The following is a 19,757-nucleotide window of genomic DNA, read 5'->3' as shown; positions in this document are numbered from 1 at the left end:
GGGGCTCGAGCGCCAAGCAGCTCCGACCAGGAGGACAGGGAGCTCGGCGAGCGGCTGTGCGGGAGACGCGGGAGGAAGGAGAGGGGAAGATCGGAGAGTGAGGAGGGATGTTCCCCGAGGAGCTGCCAACGGGGAGGCGGCGAGTTTGAATCCCGGCTCTCGGGAACCCGGAACCAGAGCAGCTTCTTATTCACCCGGGAGCCGTGCCTCCAGCCCAGGGCGACAGGCCTGCACGTGGCCTCCCTCGGTCCTGTGTGTTCGGACAGAGAAGAGCCAGAGAAGCAGATAGGAAAGTGCAGGAGGACAGCCGGAGGCTGGGCAGCTGAGAGGCCCCTGCAGGATCAGATCCGGGTGCTGATCCGGCCAGTGGGCTCAGTCAACCCAACGGGGTCCATCTTCTGTGGCTGCGACGTTCTCTCTCTCTCTCTCCCTCCCTCCCTCCCTCCCTCCCTCTCGGTTGTTCTTTTTATGCCGTGCTGGAGAACACGGTGTTCCTCAGCTCGTGTGAAATGATTTCCAGGTTAATTCTCAATTGCAGCCTCTGCCCCGGAGGTCAGGGCGCTGGTTTCCAGCTAATGCTGTGGTTGCACCTGTGGTTACCCACGGCCTTCTCATCTGCTCCGCTTATCTGATAGCAGGCAGATGGGGAAAGAGCTTTAATACCCCCATCGGGGAGGGCGGCGATCGCTCACCGCATGGACCCGGGCCAGGCCGGCTGCTCAGGACGGGACGCCCGCCGGGCGCTGGACACCGGGGCCTGTCACATGGGACACGAAGGAGGGGTCTCGGCTGGACGGCTTTTTCTTTCTCTTTCATTTATTTTTCTCACCAGCCCGGCCCAAGCGTCCCGTCCCGCACGCAGGAGGAAAAGCGATCTCGGCTGCTCTTAAACCGCGTCGTTTGCAGGACGGGGCAGCCAGGGGGTCCCTTAGGAAAAAAGGGGGTGATGCAACGGGGAGAGGTGCTGGCGGGGAGCAGCGGCAGAGCGGGGGGCGGGCTGCAGGGCAGGAAGGAGGCGGTGGCGCGGGCGCTGCAGCGAGGACGGAACTTCTGCAAAAGCGCCGCCCGCGCGTTATCAGCGGCGCGCAGGCCTGTGGTTTTCTCGCTCTCGCAACCCCGCTTCAACTGCCGGTTTATTTTTCAACAAACAGGATGCCTCCATCTGAGGCCGTCAGCATCCCGGCTCTTCGAGAGAAAAGAGGTAGTGAGCCCCACCCCAGCGGCTGTGGGGGAGGGGCAGGGGGCTGCTGCTAGCAGCTTTCCAGAAAAGCGACCAGCCTGCAGGTGCAGCAGCTGGGAACGCAGCCGGAGGGGCGGGGGAGAGGGCGAGGCGAGGGCCCCCCTCACCCCTGCAGCCAACGGACTCCATCGCCCCGTCTCCACAGGCCTCCTAGCAGACAGGCCCCGGCTGTGGGGGCAGGGTGCGTCCTTAGGACAATGCTCCCCAAACTTTAATGGGTGTGCAAACGCCTGGGGCTCCCGTGAAAATGTCACAGCCGTGGGCTGGGCCTGAGGCTCTGCACACCTACAAGGTCCAGGGTCACGCAGCTGCTGCCCAAAGCCACCCTCTGAGTGCAGGACTGCAGGAGATGCCTGTCTGACTGTTCTCCATCAATTTATTATTTAAAATATATTTTTATTGATTTCGGAGAAGAAGGGAGAGGGAGAGAAACATCAGTGATGAGAGAGAATCATGGATTGGCTGCCCCCTGCACGCCCTACACAGGGGATCGAGTCCACATGTGCCCTGACAGGGAATGGAACTGCGACCTCCTGGTTCATAGGTTGATGTTCAACCACTGAGCCACCCTGGCCAGGCGCCCGCACACTGTGTGCGGAGAGCTCTCGTGCAGGCTACAAGCCACATGCAGAGGGCTCCGCACCCCAGCGGGTCCCCATGGGAAACACATGAAAACACACAGAAACCCCACACCTGTCGGGGTCTCTCCTGAGGAACACGTGCCCCTCGGGTCCGAGGTCCCGCACACGCATGCCGCCCGCGCTGTGCAGGACGCGGAGCCTGTACGGGAGGGTTCGGGGCCCTCCGAGCGCGGGGCACTGCCGTCACCCCAGGGGTGTCCGAGCCCCCTGATGCGCAGCAGGTCTGACCTGGGACCTGAGAGCCGGCCTGGACGGCACAGCCCGCGAGTGAGGCCCCAGAGGCTGCACCGCCTCCGCCGTCCGAGTCCCCCAGGAGGCCGGCAGGCCGGGAGATGTGTTCCACTGACCTTCGCCCACCTGAGGCTCAGGACCATTTCCTTCTGACATCACCCCAACCGGCCAGAGCAATTCTCAAGGGAGGACGGGGCCGAGGGCCAGGACCACGGGGTCCGAGGACCAGGACGTTGCTGTGCGTGGCCCCGCCTCTCACGGTGTTCAGGGCCCAGGAACCTGCATTTCCCACGAGCGCCGGGTTGTGACCGCTGCCAGGTCTGGCTTCCACATCACGGCCCCCTCGGAAGCTGAGGTGCCCTCTTTGTGCCCACGAGCACCCCTGTCCCAGCCCCAGCCGGCTGGCTGCCTGCTGGCTCCCTCATCTCCTGTGTCTGCCCAGCCCGCATGGAAGGCTCTGCCTCTGAGCCCTCCTGAGGCCAGAAGGCTCCTGTGTTTCACTTTTCACGCGTGGGCGGGGCCGCATAGGGGAGGCGGGCAGAGCTCCCCGAGGGCAGTTCATGCACATGGTCTTTGCGTTCCAGGCCATGGCCTCACCCTGGGCCTGCGCACCTCAACCAGGCATTTCCCCATGACAAGATGGTCACTGCCCGCATGGTGCCCGCGGCTGAGCAGGCAGACTGAGGCTCTGGGATTCGGAGGAGCTGGGAGGGGAAACGGGCTGGCGGTGAGAGGGCTGAGGACCTGCTGAGAAGCGCATGCAAGACTCGGAGGAAGCGGGAAGATGGGTACGGACCGAAGCTCATCTGTCTGCTGTCTACGAGGGCAGGAATTTCGTTTGTTAGATACACGCTCCATCCTCTGCAATCCAGACGCTCTGGTTCGTGAAGCCAAGGACATGAGTTGGCTTTTTCCTTCCCCCTGCCCCCGAGGATGGCCTCTCCCCACCGCCTCTGCTCCACCCCGCCTCCTTCTGCCCTGTGGTCACCCTGACGCCCACCTCCAGCCTAAGCTGGGGGCACTGCAGTGGTCACAGATGCAGGCTGAAAGAAGGGCGTAGAGCAACGATTTAGCGGAAGGCGGGCCACAACACTCGGGTGTGAGCCCCACATGGCGAGGACTGTGGGCATGCAAGCGGGGTTTCTTGCTTTTGCTGTCTAAACGCAGAGCCCCATGGTTTCACTTTCAAGGTCAGCTCAGCAATATCACCTCTTAAGGCACCGGCAGGGCTAAGTGGGGTGATGAATGGAGAGCCGGGGAGGACCTGGCACTCAGGAGGTGCCAGTAACGCAGGGTTTCCCGCCGCTCAGCCCAGGGGTGTTTCCTGCGTAAAGCTTCCTGGTGTTTCAGAATATTCCGTGCGTCCGCCACTTCCGCTGCCGTCCAGCCACATGCCCACTGGCTCACCTGCTGCCCCAACCCGCAGCTTCTCTCTGTTTTTTTTTTTTTGTTTTGTTTTGTTTTAATATTTTTATTGATTTTTAGAAAGAGGAAGGGAGAGGGAGAGAGAGACAGAAATATCAATGAGAGAATCAGGGATCAGCTGCCTCCTGCACGCCCCACACTGGGGATCAAGCCCGCAACCTGGGCCTGTGCTCTGACCTGGAATCGAACCAGCGACCTCTTGGTTCTTGGGTCAATGCTCAAGCACTGAGCCACAATGGCCGGGCCTTGGCGTCTCTCTGAAGGGAAGGGAGCGTTTGGCCTCTGTGGGAACACCTTCCTTCCTGGCTTCAGGCATGTGCCTGTTGGGGTCGCCAGCTGGGTGGCCCCGACTCTGCTCCTAGGATTCCTTTCCCGTTATCCCCTCTCTCCAGCCTTCGAGCTGGCATCTCTCAACGCTCCCGCCAGCCCTGCCTTTCTACGCCGGGTTCCCTTGTCTGCTAACTGCCTCTTCCTCTTCCTCTGATACCCAAAGCCCTTCTGATAGGCTTCACGCCTCTGCTTAAGGGGACAGCACCATCGCCCGCCACGAGTGCAGAGGTGAGGGCCCTTCTGTAAGAGGAAACAGACTCTGGGCCGTGACTTCCAAGACCTCCCAGGGTCCCCGCTCCCCTGCGGCAGGTGACTTCCAGCTTCAGGGACGGGGAGGGCTGCATTTCCCAGAAAGCAAAGCACCAAGGGGAACAGAGGGCAGCAACACGCCCTGCAGCCAGAGCCGGGAAGTGGGTTTCTCAGCCTCGTCACTGCCCTCAGCGTGGCCGGACGCATCTCTGCTGTCCCCGCGTCGGAGATGCTCAGGAGCTTCCTTGGCCTCTGCTGGTACCTACTGATCTTCTACCGCAGCAGTGAGGTAGAAAGATGTCTCCAGACATTGCCAAGGTGCCCGGTGGGCAAAATAAACCCTCCCCTCTCACCCCGTCCTTCCAGGCAAGAACAGCCTAGTTAAGCGATCGGAAGGTGATAAGAATGGAGAAGAATATGGAAAAGGTCCGGAGAAAGGTCTTCCCTGGAAGAAGTTCCCAGGAACGACGTGAGTAAATAAAAATGGAGACGGACTAAGCAGACCATGGGATGAGGAGACCAAGTCTTAAGAAAAAGCATGAAGTTCACCAGATAAGAAGGCATTCACTGCGACAAAGGGTCCGTAAGGAACATTTCTCCATGGAGCACATGGGAGGCCTGCCTTCTCTGCCTGTGGGCGAAGGCGGGTGCTTCCGGTGACCGAGGCCCAGGCCTGGCCGAGGGGGCTCAGGGCAGAGGGGCCTCGGAGGGGATGGGCGGGTGGTGAGAACATGGCCCTCCAGTTGTCCCTCCAGATGCGGAAGGTCTGAGGGTGGACGGCGAGCACACACATGCAACATCGCCTGCCCAGCGGGTCGCTGAAGAGACATCCCCCCTCACCTGAGAGGTTCAGAGTGCCGGGCACAAGTGGAGAGGGCACTGGGCACGATGGGGTGGACATGTGGTGGGACAGGCCACGTGCCCACTCAGCGTCCGGAGAGACTTCATGGAGACAAGCAAGACCGAGAACTTAACGACGCGTCTACTGGGAGCTATTTGCCAAAACTCTTCTATTTCTCCACTAACTTCCTTTCCTAACAGGAAGTACAGGTGACGTTTTCCCACTAAAAGGGCCTCTCTGAGGGAACGCAGGGAACAGAGGAGCTCCTTGCTGTTCTCTGTTGACACCATGGAGGTCACGCTGTGGGAAAGAGACTGGACCTCAGTCGGGCCTGAGACTGAAGGCTCATTCATGGATGTTTACTTTCCTCACAGGCATGTGCTTCAAGCACAGACTGGCCCTCTCAGGCACAGGAAGAAGCCCTTGGACTGGTGTTTCTCACATGCTTCTTGCATACTTGCCCGCCTCCCAAAGGGACACCCACAAGATCTGCAGCTGGCACTCTAGACTGAAGTGGAACCAGCCCCATGCTCCTCTTTGCCCTAATACCCCCTCACTTCCTCCTGGTCTTAGCTGGCACAGGAGTTAAGGGGGAAGCAAGTCGGGTTACTTGATCCCTGCCGTGGTTCTGGGGGTGGAGAGACGAATGTGCCCTCTTCTGCTGATACCCACTGGGATTTCTACCTCAACACTGAACATAAGGCTGCTCAAGCTCCATGTCTCTACCTACTCACCTGTCCATCCATCCATCCAATCATTTATCATCCATCCATCCATCCAAACATCCATCCATCCTTCCTTCCATCCACCCACCCATCCATCCAAACATCCATCCATCCTTCCTTCCATCCACCCACCCATCCATCCAAACATCCATCCATCCAACCATCCATTATCCATCCATCATCCACCTTATACACAGAAAACCCTGAATTACAATCTTGGTAAGTGCTACGTTGATATATGGACTGAATAAAGGAGCCAGAACTAGAGCATGGCTTTTTGCATGAGCTCCCAATGGGCCTCCCTGGAAGATCTGGTCACAGAGTATCCCTCTGGTCCCGCTGCTCAGGGCGTGAACGCTGTGCCCAGCCCTGTCTGTGACAGGGCTCTGAGAGGCCTGCTCTCTGCCCCCCAGCACCCTTTACAGATTCATGTCCCAGGCCTTACAGCCGGCATAGCGACTCCCGTCCACTGAACAACAGCCCCGCTGGGTGGCTGCAATGACGCAGCTGCCAGACGTCCTGGGAGCCAGGGACATGGTGCAGAGCCGGAGAAGCACCCGCCCAGAGTGGAGGTGCAGGTAGCTTCTATTAACTCCTCCGTTCTCTGCAGGCCCTTGAAGCCATCATTATCTGGTTTTCCTTTATTCCCTCTCTTCTAGATTCCAAGAGTCCCCCTCAGAGCCATGCTGGCAGCCCCACTGTAAAAGGAGGCACTGGTCAAACCAGGCTCGGCTGGGTCAGAGTAAGGGCGCTGTGCTCTCTAACTCCGTCTCCAAGGGTTACAGCCCCGGCTTTGTCCGGAAGGTCGTTCAGCCATCCAGCCTATTAGCATATTATGCTTCTATTATTGTAGATATATTTATTGATTTCAGAGAGGAAGGGAGAAGGAGAGAGAGAGAAACATCCATGATGAGAGAGAATCACTGATCGGCTGCCTCCTGCATGTGCCCCACATTGGTGATGAACTCAGGCCTGTGCCCTGACTGGGAATCAAACCGTGACCTCCTGGTTCCTAGGTTGATGCTCAAACCCTGGGCCATGCCAGCCGGGCCTCCTAAGGCTTTTGATGATGCGAGATGACGGAGGCGACGTGCCTGGGGCACAGTGAGCACTTGGCCAAAGCTCTCTCGTCGTCCTTGTCATCATCGATGAGCCACCAAGTAACTGCCAGCCAGAACCCGTCCCACAGCAGCAGAGCGCTCCTGGCACCCTGAGCTGGCCGGCCCCCTCCCCCTCATTTGGGGGTGACTCGGCCGAGAGCCCCCAAAGGGCCCAGAGGACAATGGGGTCCAGCCTGTCTGTGGGGATAGGCACCGAGGACTCCCCTTAAACTTCTGTGCCTCCCGATTGCGTGGCCTTTGTTGGAACGGGGAGCAGAGAGATGAGGGGGCTGAGACAACCCTGCCTCCTGGGTTGGACGGGTTGGACCCCCAAGCAGAAAAAGGGCGTTTGGAGTCACAACGGTTCCCAAAATATCACCTCCATGGCCGCGGCGGCGTCTGCACTCCCTGAGGGACCCCCTCTGAGAGAGGAGAGCAGCTTGGGGCCCGGCACCTCCCCAAGGAGCCGCTCACTCGTTGCTGTTCTATTGCGGGCGCGGTCCACTCAGCGCCTTCAGTCTGTCCCCACTGGGGTGCTGCACAGCAATGGCGAGAGGCTGGCGGACCCCTGCCTTCTCCCTGAGCGGACCCCTGGCTGTGAGGGGGCCCCTGGCTGTGAGTGGGAACCCCCGGCTGGGAGGACCTGTGTCTGATGGTTCCCCATCTCAGACATAGAGGCCCCTGAGGCGCGGTGGAGGCCGTGGCCAAGCCCCTCAGCACCTTTCCCGTGAACAAGCACATTTCCTGTCCTGGTCACTCAGATTTCCCTGAAGATGTGCCTGAAGCCAGCCTGGTTCGCCATGAAGTCGCCTACGGGTGCCGTGGGCCCTCTGGGTGCCGGCGAAGGCAGCCGGCTGATGGGGAGATGGGCCTGAGGCGTCTGCCAAGCGGCACCAGCCACCCGAGTCCAGTGTCTGCCAACTCCAGGGGGCAGGAGCGGAGCCCACCCAGTTTCTGGTTCCGATTCTGGTGCTGACCAGCAATGGGACCTTGGACCAATGGATATCTCTGATGCCCTGATTACTCCAGGCAAAACCCGCAGGAAAGTCATATATATCTATATGTATAAAAGGCTGAGTGACCAACTGTACGTCCATCCGGCCGACTGTCCAACTGTCTGACCGGCCAGTACATATGACGCATGTTGGCAATTTGAAAATGGACATTGACGCATGCATGCACAATACATATAAAGCCCTCGCTGGTGCCATTCACATGCATGTTTTAATTTTATAATACTATATTATATAAACTATTTTGACACGTAATTTTTTGCAGTCATGTAATTACCACACAGATATTTCTCTAATTAATTTCCTTTCACGGTGCACGAATCCATGCACTGGGCCACTAGTATAAAATAATGCACATCTTCATAAAGGTCCACGGTTCCAAATGCCACCACACTACAGAGAACTACATGTGCCCCTGTATGTCGAAGACTCACCCACACGGATAACAACGCCTCATCGCTCATTTGTTATGTAAAGAGATCCACCGGCCTCTCCATACAATCGCCCCTTTGTCAGGAACACGCCCTGGGGGAAGCCCGGGGGAGGCCCGGCGTGAGTGTGTGTGTGTGTGTGTGTAGGAAGGAACAGGAAGGGAACAGACTGCCCATTGTCGCCCTGGTCCTCCCCGGGGCACACCCCTCAGCGCTGGCGTTTGTTTCAGGCGGTTCAATCAGTGCCCCTCTCCCAGGGCTGAGTCATGGTCTGCTCTTCACACCCCCTGGCTCAATGGGACTGTGGCGGGTGTGTAGGGTGGGAGGGGGGCTGTTCCGCCCGTCGTCAGCCCCTAGGGCAGGTCCTCCTGCCACTCCCGCTGCACACCGGCCTCCGGAGCGGGGAGGGGGGCGCCTACCCTCCAGGAGGCTGGGCTGCGGCTTCCCTGCCGGTGGTCCCGGACCCTTGGAGGGCCGTGGACATGACGCTTTCAGACGGCACGGTGACGGCTGTGACTGCGGCGAGCTGACGCGGAGGTCAGGGGCACACAGAGGCGGGTAATGAGGAGCAGCAGCCGGTGGCTGGCGCTAATGCTGCTGCTGGAATGGCACCCCCACCTGAGTCTCCCCAGAACCTCAGGCCTTTGGGGCGTTTCCGTGCCGATCACAAGATCACAAAGGAGAAGCCCCGCCCTGGCCGGTTTGGCTCAGTGGAAAGAGCGTCGGCCTGCAGACTGAAAGGTCCCGGGTTCGATTCCAGTCAAGGGCATGTACCTTGGTTGTGGGCACATCCCTAGCAGGGGGTGTGCAGGAGGCAGCTGATGGATGTTTCTAACTCTCTATTCCTCTCCCTTCCTCTCTGTAAAAATTCAATAAGATATATAAACACACACACACACACACACACACACACACACACACAAACAAACAACAACCAACAAACACACACAAACAAAAAACCGAAACAAATGAGAAGCGTGGAGGCGGGGCGAGCCACATGGCTCTGCTTAGAAGCAGAAAACCTCCTGCGCGGAGTGAGGAGGGAGCCCGCCCTCCAGACCCTCCCCCGGGCGGCCGGACCGGGTCCCATGCAGCCGCTCTCTGTCCCGGCCGCTGAGTGCGCTTACAACACAGCCCGCCTGGAAGCTGACTCCTGCAGTGCTTTCTGGGTTTTTCTTTAGGATCAACTGAAGAAAAGTCTGGAAACCTACACATTTTCAGGAGCAGGACAGCTCTGAGGGGTTCTCCCGGGCCGAGCTTGATGTATCCCTCACCTCACCCGCCATTCCCCTCACAGGTGCCGGAAGGATCTTTTTAGGGCCCCTGGGCTTTCTGCACAGAAGACATCGGACGGACCGGGAGGCGATGCCGACGGCTCCGAGGAAGGGGTGGGGCCTGCGGAGGGTCCGGAGAGTCTCCCTCCCGCAGAGCGCATGGTCCGGAGCCTGACAAGGCGCGGCCTTGATGTGGGACCGATGGTCCCCGCGTGGCCATGGACACAGAGGAGCGTCCATCCCGGCCTGCTGAACAAGCCCGCCGGCCGTCCGAGACTTCCTGTCCGTCCCCGTTGGGCCCCATCATTCCTGGGGGCACTCACAGGTTCAGAAGAGGCCCCTCTACAAGGGGACACACAGGGCCTCACTGGTGTGGCTCAGCGGAGAGAGCGTCAACCTGCAGACTGAAGGGTCCCAGGTTCGATTCCCCGTCAGGGCACATGCCTGAGTTGTGGGCTTGGGCCCCGGTAGGGGGCATGCAGGAGGCAGCTGATCCATGCTTCTCTCATCATGGATGTTTCTATCTCTCCCTCCCTCTCCCTTCCTCGCTGAAATCAATAGAAACATATTTAAAATAAATAAAAGTGGACACACAGGGCCACGAACTGGGTGGCAGGTCACCCACAGAATCCACGCGTCTCTCAGTGAACACGGATGCTGCCGCCAAACAGGTGAGCCTTTTACACTATTCCTTCTTTCGGAGAAAAGCATGATGGCAGTGTGTGTGTGTGTGTGTGTGTGTGTGTGTTGTCACGAGGCCTCCCCTCTCAGGGAGACTGACATCCAGACTCGGAAAGGCAGCGGGAACAGTGATTACGAAGCAGGAACCATCCCGCAGGAATGCAAGGCCTGGTGAGCGTTTGTCTCCCAGAGCGGCCCCTCTGACTGCCCTTGTCCCTGAGATGACACAGCCCCAGGTAAAGCCACAGAGGCCACGGGCAGAAAGCGTGGCTCCAGGGACCGTAGAAAGGATTCTCCTTAGACACAGTCTGAGGTGTGGGGCCAGGAGGCGTGAGAATTCGAAAGGGTGAGGAAGAGGAGACAGGAAACCATGGCTAGCTTCCGAGGGACAGGGAGCCCGCGGCCAGGTGAGGAGTCCATGGCGACCCTCCCGCTGACACCTCCGCTTCTCTTCCCCCACAGAGCATCCAACGGAACCTGGGCTTTGACACAAACAAGGTGTGACCGTGAGGGCAGCCCCACCCTGCCCGTCTCCGCCGGCTTTCAGTAAATCAGGAGCAAATGTCACACCTCCCCCGCTGCCCCCAGCTGCCACCGCCCTTTGCAGGCAGGGCTGCAGGGGGACCTCGGGTGCAGCGGGCACTGTCAGAGCGTTGCTAAGGCCACGCGGATGGAGGCATAACCGGGGAAGCGCGTCCTCGGGGTGGGCTTTGCAGGCGGGTCCAGTCCCACCTCCTTCCTCCGCTCCCTCCACGCCACGGCTGGGAAGCGGCAGCTCCGTGTCACGGGGACCTTCGGCCAGCGGCCTTGTGCATGGCTCAGGCCTGGCGACACGGCGGGGGAGCCTGCAGGGAGGGGCCTGGTGACATGGCGGGGGGAGCCTGCAGGGAGGGGCCTGGCAGACACGGCGGGGAGCCTGCAGGGAGGGGCCTGGCAGACACGGCGGGGAGCCTGCAGGGAGGGGTCCTGTCCCGTGACAGTCCCCTCAGGAGCAGCGCTGAGGCCTCCGTCCCCTTCCTGGCGGCCACACTGGAGCCCCGAGTCCCCCACAGCGGCCGCACTGCTCACCCGGACCCGCCTGGCCACCCCGGAGGCCCTGTGGCCAGACTCCGGTCTGTGCACCAGCCAATGCCCGCTGACAGCCCCGCAACGCTTCCGCAGTGTGGCGGCCATCGAACGCGCATCATTTCCCCTCCTTCGGCGGCATGGCTTCTCTCTCCCTCTCGCTGCCTTCCCTCTCCCGCACCACTGAGTGCTGCCAGGGCGAGGGGGAGCGGGGGGGGGGGTAGATTTAAAAGGGACAGGGCATGGGAGCATGTCCGTCCGGCGGAGGGACGTCCGTGCCCCCGCACGCCTGTCCCCGCACTGTCCCAGCACAGCTCCGAGGCCCGGACAGCTGTGTGCTCGGTGCGCCCTCCGCCATGTCCCCCTGCCCAGGTCTTCTCCCCGATGGCCTCCTCCAGCACCTTCCCGGTTCCCCAGGGCTGCGGGCTCTCAGCGAGCTCCGTTCCCAGGGACCAGCCAGGAAGACACGCGGGAGGAAGAGGCTCCTGTAACCCAGCACAAGGCCCAGCGGAGGAGGCCAGAGCAGGGCGGGCCGGGGGCAGCGTTGTGGCCGGTTACACTTAGGGGTGCAGGTGGTCAGGGCCCTGCGGGAGGCGGTCCTCCAGCAGGACCCCGACCCCCACCGGGCACCCGCCTGTGGATGGGACCGAAGACGGGGCCACAGGCAGTTACCGGCGGAGCCCAGCCCCCCTCCCGGCAGCCCCGGCCCCTCAGGTCGGAGATGGTGCAGGAAGCAGGGAGACCGCTGTTCTTGGCGCCCTGAGGACCATGGTGTTTCCACACCATCGCCTGCCGACCGGGTCCCCTGTCCAGGCCCTCCCTGGTGCCCTCCAGGACAGAGTGCCCGGGGCCCTGTCAGGCAGCGACCATCCACACCACAGTGACGATCCACCGCCCGGTTTTCAGGACGGTGCGGGCACTTACACCCACAGGCTGTTCAACGTCCAGTGGCCACGTTAACGCCAGGCCCTGCAGTCGGGGACCTGAGGCCCCGAGGGCAGCTGCTCTGTGCGCCGTGACTGAGCAGAAGAGGTGCTGTGAACCCCATGTCCCCTCCCCCCGCCCCCCGATGGACCTCGGCCCAGCCCTGGCTCCTCCGGGCAGGTCCCTGCAAGGCCGGCCGCCAGACTCTCCCCGCCTAGCGCCAGCCGCTCCTCCTCAGCAATGGCGGGCCTTCGGGGGCAACGGTTCAGACTGTTCTGAGGACAGAGGGGTCCCTGGTGACTAAGGTGCTCCCCAAGCCCCTCGGGGCGTCTGCCCCCAGCTCCGGGCCGGCTGCTGCCCCCGCTGCCCCGTGCCGCCCCTGGCGTGGGAGCAGGGGCCAGGCCTCCGGCAGCCGCCCGCCCCGGGCACAGCGCCCCCTGGGAGGGCTCTGCGGGCAGGGCCGCTCCCGGAGGAGGGCGCCCGGTGGCCTCTCTCAGGGCCCCGTTGCTGTGAGGATCTAAGCGTTTCCAAACCGCTCTGTCACTGAACAGCCCTCCCCCGGCGTGAAGGTGCACAGGCAGAGGTGTGCGTGCAGCAGATTTCACGCCCGCCTGCCGCGCAGAGCGGGGCAGTTTCACACCCGCCCGCCGTGTGAGAGCGTGGGCTCCCTGGCCCAGGGTGGCCCACTCCTCCGCACCGGCACCCAGCACCCAGCACCCAGGAAGGCGCGGGGAGCCCTGGCCGGGAGAGCCGGAGAGGCGGACCTTGCTGAGACAGCCCCTCGGGACGGGCCTGGGTGCGCCCCTCCATGCCCATGTGGCGTCCTCACTCCTGTGTCTCAGGATGGGGCCATCTGGGTCCTCACGGGGTCATGAGCATTCCACGTGGTCGTAGGCGTGGGCCCCGGCCCGACAGGACAGGTGTTCTGGGGCGGAGAGCAGGGCGCGGCCGAGGGGAGGCCAGGGGGGCGCCCCCGAGGGAGCCCGCTCTCAGGCCTGAGCCTCACTGTGCACGGCCCCCCCCCCCCCCCCCCCCCCCCCCGCTCTTCCTGAGACGCCGGCCTCTGGAGTCATGAGCCAACAGGTTTCTGCTGCTGAAACCCTGGCAGTGGGCCTGTGGGCCTGTGGGCCAGTGGTCTGTGGGCCTGTGGGCCTGTGGCTGGTGGGTCAGTGGGCCGGTGGGTCTGTGGGCCTGTGGGCCTGTGGGCCTGTGGCCTGTGGGCCGGTGGGTCTGTGGGTCTGTGGGCCTGTGGCCTGTGGGTCTGTGGCCTGTGGGTCTGTGGGCCTGTGGGCCTGTGGGTCTGTGGGCTGTGGGCCTGAGGCCTGTGGGCCTGTGGGCTGTGGGTCTGTGGGCTGTGGGCCTGTGGGTCTGTGGGTCTGTGGGCCTGTGGGTCTGTGGGTCTGTGGCCTGTGGGCCTGTGGGTCTGTGGGTCTGTGGGTCTGTGGGCCTGAGGCCTGTGGGCCTGTGGCCTGTGGGCCTGTGGGTCTGTGGGTCTGTGGCCTGTGGGCCTGTGGGTCTGTGGGTCTGTGGGTCTGTGGGCCTGTGGGTCTGTGGGCCTGTGGGTCTGTGGGCCTGTGGGCCTGTGGGTCTGTGGGTCTGTGGGTCTGTGGCCTGTGGGTCTGTGGGTCTGTGGGTCTGTGGGCCTGTGGGTCTGTGGGCCTGTGGGCCTGTGGGCCTGTGGCCTGTGGGCCGGTGGGTCTGTGGGCCTGTGGGCCTGTGGCCTGTGGGTCTGTGGTCTGTGGGTCTGTGGGCCTGTGGGCCTGTGGGTCTGTGGGCCTGTGGGCCTGTGGCCTGTGGGTCTGTGGGTCTGTGGCCTGTGGGCCTGTGGTCTGTGGGTCTGTGGGTCTGTGGGTCTGTGGCCTGTGGGCCTGTGGGTCTGTGGGCCTGTGGGTCTGTGGGCCTGTGGGTCTGTGGCCTGTGGGCCTGTGGGTCTGTGGCCTGTGGGCCAGTGGGCCTGTGGCCTGTGGCCTGTGGGTCTGTGGGCCTGTGGGCCTGTGGGTCTGTGGGTCTGTGGGCCTGTGGGCCTGTGGCCTGTGGGCCTGTGGCCTGTGGGCCTGTGGGCCTGTGGGTCTGTGGGCCTGTGGGCCTGTGGGTCTGTGGGCCTGTGGGTCTGTGGCCTGTGGGCCAGTGGGCCTGTGGCCTGTGGCCTGTGGGTCTGTGGGCCTGTGGGTCTGTGGGTCTGTGGGCCTGTGGGCCTGTGGCCTGTGGCCTGTGGGTCTGTGGGCCTGTGGCCTGTGGGTCTGTGGGCCTGTGGCCTGTGGGTCTGTGGGCCTGTGGCCTGTGGGCCTGTGGGCCTGTGGGTCTGTGGGCCTGTGGGCCTGTGGGTCTGTGGGCTGTGGGTCTGTGGGCCTGTGGGTCTGTGGGCCTGTGGGTCTGTGGGCCTGTGGCCTGTGGGCCTGTGGCCTGTGGGCCTGTGGGCCTGTGGGTCTGTGGGTCTGTGGGCCTGTGGGTCTGTGGCCTGTGGCCTGTGGCCTGTGGGTCTGTGGGCCTGTGGGCCTGTGGGTCTGTGGCCTGTGGGCCAGTGGGCCTGTGGCCTGTGGCCTGTGGGTCTGTGGTCTGTGGGTCTGTGGGTCTGTGGGCCTGTGGGTCTGTGGGCCGGTGGGTCTGTGGGCCTGTGGGTCTGTGGGTCTGTGGGCCTGTGGGTCTGTGGGCCTGTGGCCTGTGGCCTGTGGCCTGTGGGTCTGTGGGCCTGTGGGTCTGTGGGCCTGTGGGCCTGTGGGCCTGTGGGTCTGTGGCCTGTGGGCCAGTGGGCCTGTGGCCTGTGGCCTGTGGGCCTGTGGGCCTGTGGGCCTGTGGGTCTGTGGGTCAGTGGGCCTGTGGGCTGTGGGTCTGTGGCCTGTGGGCCTGTGGCCTGTGGGCCTGTGGGTCTGTGGGTCTGTGGGTCTGTGGGCCTGTGGGCCTGTGGCCTGTGGCCTGTGGGTCTGTGGGTCTGTGGGTCTGTGGGCCTGTGGGCCTGTGGGTCTGTGGGTCTGTGGGCCTGTGGGTCTGTGGGTCTGTGGGTCTGTGGGTCTGTGGGCCTGTGGGTCTGTGGGCCTGTGGGTCTGTGGGTCTGTGGGCCTGTGGGCCTGTGGGCCTGTGGGTCTGTGGGCCTGTGGGTCTGTGGGCCTGTGGGTCTGTGGGTCTGTGGGTCTGTGGGCCTGTGGGCCTGTGGCCTGTGGGCCGGTGGGCTGTGGGTCTGTGGGCCTGTGGGTCTGTGGGTCTGTGGCCTGTGGGTCTGTGGGCCTGTGGGTCTGTGGGTCTGTGGGCCTGTGGGCTGTGGGTCTGTGGGCCTGTGGGTCTGTGGGCCTGTGGCCTGTGGCTGGTGGGTCAGTGGGCCGGTGGGCCTGGTTACGTGGCCGCAGGAAATACTACGGACTCCCCCGCACACAGACCCAGGCATTCACGCCGCCTGTGCCTTCACGCCCTCTGGAGCCGCCTGCTTTGTGAATATGTTTCTGGAACCGGGGCACAGGGTCTCTCAGGGAAGCCGGCACCCACCCGCCGGCGGCACCGTCCTGCCTGAGACGCCGCGAGGGGACGGCGGCCTGAGCTGGGGGACGCGGTTCTAGGAACTGAGGCCCGTGTCACCTCTAAGCCCCAGGCCGCCTGAGGTTTCGAGGTGCCGATGCTTCCCTCGCTTCCCCCTCCCGCCCCCCCCCGCTCCCTGCCCCCCATGGTCTTTGGGGTGCCACGGGGCACCTGGCACGGGGAGCAAGGTGGGAGTCCTGCGAGAAGCTCATTGGGCACAGCCTGCGTGGTGATTCCGGGGGTTTGGTTTGGCCGGTGCTGGCCGGCCAGGGCGTGCTGTGCCATGCGGTACTGTGCGGTGGGCTCTGGGCCAGACCACGGCACCCCGCAGCCAGCCGCCCGACTCGCCCTGAGAAGGGGCGCTGCTTTGCGGGCCCAGGCCTGTTCCTCCCCCATTGCCTCGGGGGCGTCTCGCCAAGAGGGAGGGTGGTTTCCTCTGTGAGAACCGCCTGGACCAGAGCGTGCCATCGGGGGATGGCGGTGTCTCCCTCTGGCGCGCGGCCGCAGCTGGGGAGAACACGCTACATGTCACATCACAGGCAGCGGCAGGCACCGGCCGGGCCCCGCGGACGGCCCGGCTGGGCCGGGGCTGAGCACGCGAGCGAGGAGCGAGGACCAGGCAGAGGAGTGGACGGAGCGGCCTGGGGCCTGAGGACAGCGGTCACTCTGCAGCTGAGGGGGGCGCAGCCCCCAGAGGGGAGCCGCCGGCATGTGGGGGTCACCCTGAGAAACGTGAAGGGGAACTGCGAGGCCCCTGCTTCTCTGACCCTGACCTCCAGACGTGTTCCTGAGCGGCGGTTACGAGGCCCCATTCCTTTCTGAGCGTGACCACTGCATACCCTTCTCAGGAGCCGTCCTGAGCCTTAAGGGCAGGGTCCCAGCCCCCCCCCGAACCCCCCGGCACCTGCCCCTGGCGGGCTCACCATCCCTGGCTCCCAGCCGGGCTGGGCAGGCGACCGTGCCCGGGCCGCAGGACTGAGCAGCTGTGCTCCGGGCAGCACCCCCTTCCCGGGGTCTGTGCGGGCCCCCGGGCCCCGGCCCCCTGCACCGCCTGCCCGGTCAGGGCGCAGGCAGGCGGCACCTGAGCCATGCTTCCTTTCCCACCCTGCCTTCCGCTGCCGAGCGGAGGGTTGTCGCGCGAGGGGGGAAGCGAGAAGCGCAGGAGGGTCCGGCTGCTGGTGCTGCGAACGCTGCTTCCTGGAGGCCCGGAGGAAGTGGGGGCAGGGTGTCGGGGAGGCGGTTCGCAGCTTCTCTCAGCAGCGAGCGGGCTGTGACTCACGCAGCGCGTGATTCAGCCTCGCCAGGTCCGGCTGCCGGGAAGGCCCGGACGCCCTCTGCGCGGCGCTCTGAGCCGTTCTCCTCTCCCCCCGCCCCCGAGCCCCCCGCACACGTGCACGCAGCCCCTGCAGTGCTGGGCCCAGGGCCCGGAGCCGCCCGCCGGCATTCACAGCGGCGCTGGCTGTGACAGCGGCTGAGCCCCCGCATCCCGCTCCCCGGCGCGAACCAGCGGTGAGTCACAGGCACTACTGGGCGGCCAGAGCTTCAGCCGACGGCGAATTCCCCAAACCCGCCGCTCCGCCGGCGCTGCCAGCCCACCGCCCGCCATGCGGGCGGCCGGCCCCAGTGGGTGCCTGTGGGCACCTGGTCTGTGCTGGTTTAGGCACGGTCCTCCTTTCCCACCAGAGACAGCCAATGAGCAGAAACATGCACATGCACACACACACACACTCACACATACACACACTCACATACATGCACACATTCACACACACTCACACATACACACACTCACACACACACACACACAGGCTCACACACACACTCACACACACACACATACACACACACATGCTCACACACTCACACTCACACACACACACATGCTCACACACACACACACGCTCACACACACTCACACACACACACACACACGCTCACACACACTCGCACACACATACACACACACACTCACACACACACACAGGCTCACACACACACACACACACATGCACACACACATGCTCACACACTCACACACACACACACGCTCACACACACACTCGCACACACATACACACACACTCACACACACACACTCACACACACACACGCTCACACACACACTCGCACACACATACACACACACTCACACACACACACATACACACACACATGCTCACACGCTCACGCACACACACACACGCGCGCGCTCACACACACGCACACACACACACACATACACACACACACTCACACACACGCTCATACACTCACACGCTCACACACACATACACACATGCTCACACACACATTCATACACACACACTCACACACACACACAGGCTCACACACACACTCACACACACACATACACACACACACATGCTCACACACTCACACTCACACACACACACGCTCACACACACACACACATCACACACACACTCACACACACACACACACATGCTCACACACTCACACTCACACACACACGCTCACACACACACGCTCACACACACACACACGCTCACACACACACTCGCACACACATACACACACACACTCACACACACACACACACGCTCACACACACACGCTCACACACACTCACACACACTCACACACACACACACGCTCACACACACACTCGCACACACATACACACACACACTCACACACTCACACACACACGCTCACACACTAATACCCTAACACCCGCTCCCCCGCTCCCCCTCACAGCGCCCTCCCCGGCTCGCCCTCCGCGGGGCGGGAGTCAGTCGGGGCTCCACACTGGCCGCCCAGCAGCACGCTGCCGTCTCATGACCCAGCGCCACGCGCTTAGTGTAGGAGGCTTCTCACTTCGCGGGACTCTAGGTGACAGCCGCTCCCTCCCTCTGCAGGCCACCGCGGCCTCCGCACAGCACCCTCAGCCCGGCTCACCCGGGTGGCCCCTCGGCACTCAGCCTCCCGGCCCAGGGCAGCCGCTGCCCCCAGGTCCCCGGTGGGTCCAGGGCCTGTCTGGGAGTCTGTCCGGCCCCGCCCGGCCCGGCCCTCCTGGCCGGTGTGCAGGCTGGAGCGCGGGCCGCGGAGCGCCGTTCGGCGGCTCAGCCCGCACCGCTGCGGGACAGCGGACAAACCCACAGGCTCCTGTGAGCCGCCCAACCACGGACCGTCCCCGGAGCAGCCCGGCTCCCGTGCCAGCGTTCCCGGCACCGACCGCGCCAACGGCCCCCACTCGCCAGCCGCCTCCCGAGCTGCCGTCCAGCAGCCGGTAACCCAATACCCGGAACCGCAGGCCTGAGTTCGCCTTCCTCCCCCCAAAGGACGCCGGGCGGCCCCGCGTGACCGCGCCCTGCAGGCCGCCGAGCGGGAGACGGCGGGTACTCACCCCGCATGAAGCACTGTGGGTACGAAGGAAATGACTCGAACATGCTCTCCGAGGCCATGGCCGCCGCTCCAGGCTCCTCTCCGGAAGACGGGTCCCGGCGAGGCTTCACCCTGGGGGCGAGCCAGAGGGGTCATCGCTGTCACCTCACCCCCAGCCCCGGCTCCCACATCTCTTCTTCTCCTCCCCCCCCACACACACACACATCTGGGGCTCCGAGCCCTGTGAACAATGTACCTTTGCAAAGCAAATATTCAAATTGTTAAAGATTAAAAAAAACACCCAGCGGAGCCTGGCTGTGGCTTGGGGATGCTCGCCGCCCTGCGAAACCCTGTGGTTTGCAGCTGTGTGATTCCTCCTGCCGCTGACCACCGCGCCCGCGCCGCCCGCTGACTCTGCCAGCCACCCCACTTGTGGTTCTGTGGTTGTTGTTGGGGCCCAGAGAAGTTTTCACACAACCCAAATGACAAATTTAACTGTTCCCCTTTCCCGGCGCCTCCTCATTGGTCCCGGCCCGTCACGTGACTTCCATGATGTCAATTTTTTTTTTTTACACTTTCGGAGCCTTGCCCTTCCTCCACCTGCCCCCCGCCCCCCGCCCCCCCGGGCTGGGCAGGAAAACAGCCCTGAGACATTGCGAGACAGTGACTGGCCCACGTGACTCAGGCCTGTTAGACGGGGGCTCTGCGAGGGAG

The 19,757-nt window shown here is 63.1% G+C and overlaps 1 protein-coding gene across 4 annotated transcripts in view; it reads right to left on the bottom strand.

Moving 5' to 3' along the window:
* The window catches only part of RUNX1 (RUNX family transcription factor 1), a 162,891-nt gene extending 143,411 nt beyond the window's left edge, over nt 1–19,480 (bottom strand). For 3 of the 4 annotated variants that reach the window (XM_036430263.2, XM_045578821.1, XM_036430265.2), the window contains exons 1-2: nt 19,300–19,476; nt 19,066–19,175 (exon numbers count right to left, since the gene is read on the bottom strand). In XM_036430263.2, coding sequence (XP_036286156.2) covers nt 19,066–19,123 — 58 coding nt within the window. In that variant the 5' untranslated portion in view covers nt 19,124–19,175; nt 19,300–19,476. Of the gene's footprint in view, nt 1–19,065; nt 19,176–19,299 lie in introns of all 4 variants that reach the window. The other variant, XM_045578822.1, reaches the window with a different exon arrangement.
* Between the last annotated feature and the right edge of the window lie 277 nt (nt 19,481–19,757).

Source organism: Pipistrellus kuhlii, unplaced genomic scaffold (genome assembly GCF_014108245.1).
Source record: "Pipistrellus kuhlii isolate mPipKuh1 unplaced genomic scaffold, mPipKuh1.p scaffold_m20_p_105, whole genome shotgun sequence".
NCBI lineage: Eukaryota > Metazoa > Chordata > Mammalia > Chiroptera > Vespertilionidae > Pipistrellus > Pipistrellus kuhlii.
Note: the sequence above shows the minus strand (reverse complement) of the source record. Positions and strands in the feature narration are given on the sequence as shown.